General features: G+C 35.4%; 1 protein-coding gene across 1 annotated transcript in view; it reads right to left on the bottom strand.

The window, feature by feature from the left end:
• Positions 1-781: 781 nt before the first annotated feature.
• LOC139379571 (exocyst complex component 4-like) overlaps positions 782-915 on the bottom strand; it is a 3,770-nt gene continuing 3,636 nt past the window's right edge. Inside the window, exon 3 of the mRNA XM_071122386.1 lies at positions 782-811. Within this exon, the coding sequence (XP_070978487.1) occupies positions 782-811 (30 nt within the window). The remainder of the gene's footprint in view (positions 812-915) is intronic.

Below are 915 nucleotides of genomic sequence, written 5' to 3'. Positions count from 1 at the left end.
TACAGTTTTATATCTTTATGTTTGAAGCCTAAAATGTGGCAAAAGGTCGCAAAGTTCAAGGGGGCCGAATACTTTCGCAAGGCACTGTATCTACATATGACATTTGAAATGTCTTTATTCTTTCTGAACTTTTGTATGAGTAATGTTTACTGTTGTTTTTTTATTGTTTATTTCACTTTTGTTTATGATCTATTTCACTTGCTTTGGCAATGTAAACACATGTTTCCCCTGCCAATAAAGCCACAGAGAGAGGAGAGAGGGAGAAAGAGAGAATATTACCTGGAAAATGAGGACTAATCTTTGTGTGTCAGTTTGCCCTGTGCAGCTCCTTCATCTAACTCTGTTTTTGATGTGTGTTGTGATGTGACAGATGTCTAATGAATACAGCGTGAACTACTTTGTGAAGTGAACCACAGTTAGCGTGATACAGTATGCTTTCAGATGTACATCATATGTAGGCTATACCATATACATATGGTCATATGAAATTCTGCATTTATCCATGACTTGTATAGGAGTAATATGCATTAGATATTAATAGCAAAACTCCACATGTGATACGAGTGAATTAAACCTTGGTTTGTTCGTGGGAAATCTAATTTAATTTGCATTATTTATCCATGCATAATTGCATCCATGGTATATGATCACACCATAGCAACCTGTTAGTTAAAGCTTCACTTCATTTCATGGTGCCACTATTCCAGCTAACTCATTAAACACATACATAACCAACACCTTACAGTTGACTGCAATAACACACAATGTTAATGACATGTATTCATGCATAATGACTAGTCTTGTAGCCCTTCTGAAACAACATGTGGAGAAATCCATTATCAATTTAAAATACCAATGTGTGCTGTTGTATGTTCAATAATTTAACAAGATTAGACAAGACTTCACGGTTCTGGC

The sequence above is a fragment of the Oncorhynchus clarkii genome, chromosome 21, assembly GCF_045791955.1.
Source record: "Oncorhynchus clarkii lewisi isolate Uvic-CL-2024 chromosome 21, UVic_Ocla_1.0, whole genome shotgun sequence".
NCBI classification, from domain to species: domain Eukaryota; kingdom Metazoa; phylum Chordata; class Actinopteri; order Salmoniformes; family Salmonidae; genus Oncorhynchus; species Oncorhynchus clarkii.
This window is presented reverse-complemented; position numbering and strand designations above follow the sequence as displayed.